Consider the following 2,691-nt stretch of genomic DNA (forward strand, 5'->3'; position numbering starts at 1 on the left):
CAAGGAGTGCCTTACCAGCGCACCCATTCACCGTCAATCCAAAACCCCGTGGCCTTTATAAAATAAATTGTTAACATGTTAATAAATATAATTTTTATCCACTAAAAATAATATTAAAATTTAATAAAATAATTTTAAAACTAAATAAATTACAGAATGAATATTATTAAAAATATTTTCATTTACAAAAAATTCATAAATTTCCACATTCCACCCAATTAACAATATAAAAAAATAATAATAATCAACATAAATATCCACATTACACGCAATCAACAATTAAAAATCCACATTACACCCAATCAAGAATTAAAAAAATTAATAAGCATATCCATTTTTTACTCTGCAACCATCCCATCCGCCCGTGTACATTTGTAATTTGAAAAATCCGTTGGCATCAATCAAAATCAAAATACAACAAGGAGATAACAGCAAAATATATTCCCTACTTTCATCTGTATTTTCCACCAAAATGCTGAGCCCACATATTACGGACTTCCTGGCTACTTCGTCCACTTTCCAAAAAGTATGGCCATTATTTTCAGCGTAAACCAACCAAAAAGCTGAAGCGTTGCACAATTCAATTAGAACTTTCACATTAAAGTCTGCCGGGTCTATTCCAACCAGACGCACATGAAAAACCAGGGAGGTCTCCATGGTTGGAGCTGCTTCATATTACACCAAATACACAATCACCATAAAAATCTAAGCCTGCAAATGCGGTAGTGACACAACGAATTTGATTTGGCAAGAAAATAGCCACTACCTAATCCCAACCAGGACTGGTTCATTTCAACAAGAATTGGAAAAATTGGATGGTCAGTGCAACTGCCATGGTTGTCAAGTACGGAATATCTTCCATAAAACCTGCAGATACAAAGAGAAAAACCCAAATTGTATGAAGGTGCAGATATATTAGGAGCAGGCACATGAATGCTTTTTAGCTTTTTCCTGAGGTGTGCAGGCAGAGATATTAAGAACAGTAACAGAGCATATGTATATGTGTACCTTTGGATGCCTCTGTCTGAGACAGAGGGGATGCTGTCTGAGACTGAGGCGCTGCCGTTCCGCTTCCATTCCCGCCCACGCTAAACCCAAATTGCGAACAGTCTGCACCGATCGAACCTGCAAAAAAAGGGGGAAAATCAGCATGGTATTCGAACAAGTGACCTTTGAAATTTTTGGACAAGTAAAAAAGGAAGCAGTTTACAGGGTCTGAGACAGGGGCCTGCTGTCATATTGAAAAGATTTTCATAGCCTTCATTGCAGTGACACCTGTAGCCGAACTCGGATTCGGCTACACAGGAGCCCTCTCCGCACATAGAAATCCCAGATTTACATGCTGCAAAACGATTTGATTTAGCTCGATGGATTGATTAAATGGAGCAAAGATAAACTAGCAATGGAACTTACGGTTCAGAAGGCTGTCTGAAGAATTGCTAGATGGAGGATTGACAGGCGAGGGAGCCGAGGAAGGGATTTTCCCACCACAGTCCACTTTAATTGTACCTGCAAATAAATAGAGAGCACATTATTCAATTTGCCCCCAGTGCCCTTTGCAGCATCCTTTGTTTACAGTATCAATTTAATCAACATGCTTACAGTTGGGTATAACGCAGGGAAGGAAGGAGAGCGAAAACCCAATTGAGGGCTGCTTCCATCCCGGGTCGCATTCGCAGACAGGAATGAAATCGAACAATTGACCTGAAGAAGTCTTGTTGTTGCAGGTACCCTTCCCACAGTTCATTATTTTGCAGAGCCCTGCATGGTCAACGGGAATCGAACACGGCATCTTACACTCTGCAACAAATCCACACAAAATAAAACAAAAAAAAAGAAACAAAGATCCGGTGCTACCTAAGTCATCGTCCGCAGCAGCTGTGTGTAATATAATGAATACCAGAATTACAGAACCCAGACAGTTGCTTCTCATCCCCAACTCCATGTCTGTGGATCCTGCGCGTGCTGTGTCACTGCTAACTTCTTCCATGCGGCAGTTAATAGATTTAATAGATAGTTAAAATTAATTTAATGCGGATTTCAAAAAAATAGTTTTTCAAATTAGTAGAGCAGTGGGCAGAGGGAGAGCATTAATTCTTGGCGTGGCTATTATTACTTTTATCATTGGACAGCCTTTCCGTTAATGTCCACGTGTCATGATATGTCAGATACATATTATGAGACAGACTTGGCATTAATATCCACGTGTCATGGTAGTCAGATACATATTATGAGACAGACTTGCAATTAAGGTTACCCTTGGCTACACCTACCAGGAATTAGGGTTTTCCGAAAAGTTTAGAAACTTCATAATTTTTCTATTAATTTTGGCAGGGATGATGCTGTAAATTATAATTCATTTAATTTATAAAAATTTTGACTATCGAAACTTTTAGAGCCGTGGAATTTCCAAAATATAAGTGAATTTAGAGCGGAATTTTGCTTTATCAAAAAGGTTAAACGGAGGATTAAATTTATCCATTTTGAACTATTTATATAAATCAATATAATTTTAATAAATTTTAATTAATAATATTAATATTGTCAGATAATTTTTAATTAATAATATTAATATTGTCTGATGATGAGAGGGTATTTTATATGGTGAAAAGGGCATTAATTGGAAATTTTGTGGGTGAAAATTCAGTCATGCTAAAAGTTGGTGTAGCTTTTTGAATTATTTAAATAAAT

The 2,691-nt window shown here is 37.0% G+C and overlaps 1 protein-coding gene across 3 annotated transcripts; it reads right to left on the bottom strand.

Annotated features, from left to right (window-relative positions):
• Positions 1-309: 309 nt before the first annotated feature.
• On the bottom strand, positions 310-1,988 carry LOC149143739 (uncharacterized). 3 transcript variants are annotated; one of them, XM_089448525.1, is made up of 7 exons: positions 1,858-1,988; positions 1,603-1,761; positions 1,414-1,509; positions 1,211-1,342; positions 1,009-1,125; positions 767-867; positions 310-665 (listed from the first exon to the last, which is right to left on the bottom strand). In XM_089448525.1, exons 1-6 carry the CDS (start codon positions 1,943-1,945, stop codon positions 788-790), a joined length of 672 nt encoding a protein of 223 aa, XP_089304651.1. In that variant the 5' UTR covers positions 1,946-1,988; the 3' UTR covers positions 310-665; positions 767-787. The 3 variants fall into 3 exon arrangements, with proteins under 3 accessions (XP_089304651.1, XP_089304650.1, XP_089304652.1); XM_089448524.1 differs by having other exon boundaries at positions 310-867; XM_089448526.1 differs by lacking the exon at positions 1,211-1,342 and having other exon boundaries at positions 310-867.
• Between the last annotated feature and the right edge of the window lie 703 nt (positions 1,989-2,691).

This window comes from Pinus tabuliformis, chromosome X (genome assembly GCF_031772625.1).
Source record: "Pinus tabuliformis cultivar Carrire ecotype Pingquan chromosome X, CPIR1, whole genome shotgun sequence".
Classification (NCBI taxonomy): domain Eukaryota; kingdom Viridiplantae; phylum Streptophyta; class Pinopsida; order Pinales; family Pinaceae; genus Pinus; species Pinus tabuliformis.

What these genes read in the sequence shown, in the direction of transcription:
- LOC149143739 (XM_089448525.1), bottom strand. Translation starts at nt 1,945, where the DNA reads ATGGAGTTGGGGATGAGAAGCAACTGTCTGGGTTCTGTAATTCTGGTA. An exon ending in TGCTGCGGACGATGACTTAG is followed by an intron (nt 1,762 to 1,857) that starts GTAGCACCGGAT and finishes TTGACCATGCAG; the next exon opens with GGCTCTGCAAAATAATGAAC. An exon ending in TCAGACAGAGGCATCCAAAG is followed by an intron (nt 868 to 1,008) that starts GTACACATATAC and finishes TTGTATCTGCAG; the next exon opens with GTTTTATGGAAGATATTCCG.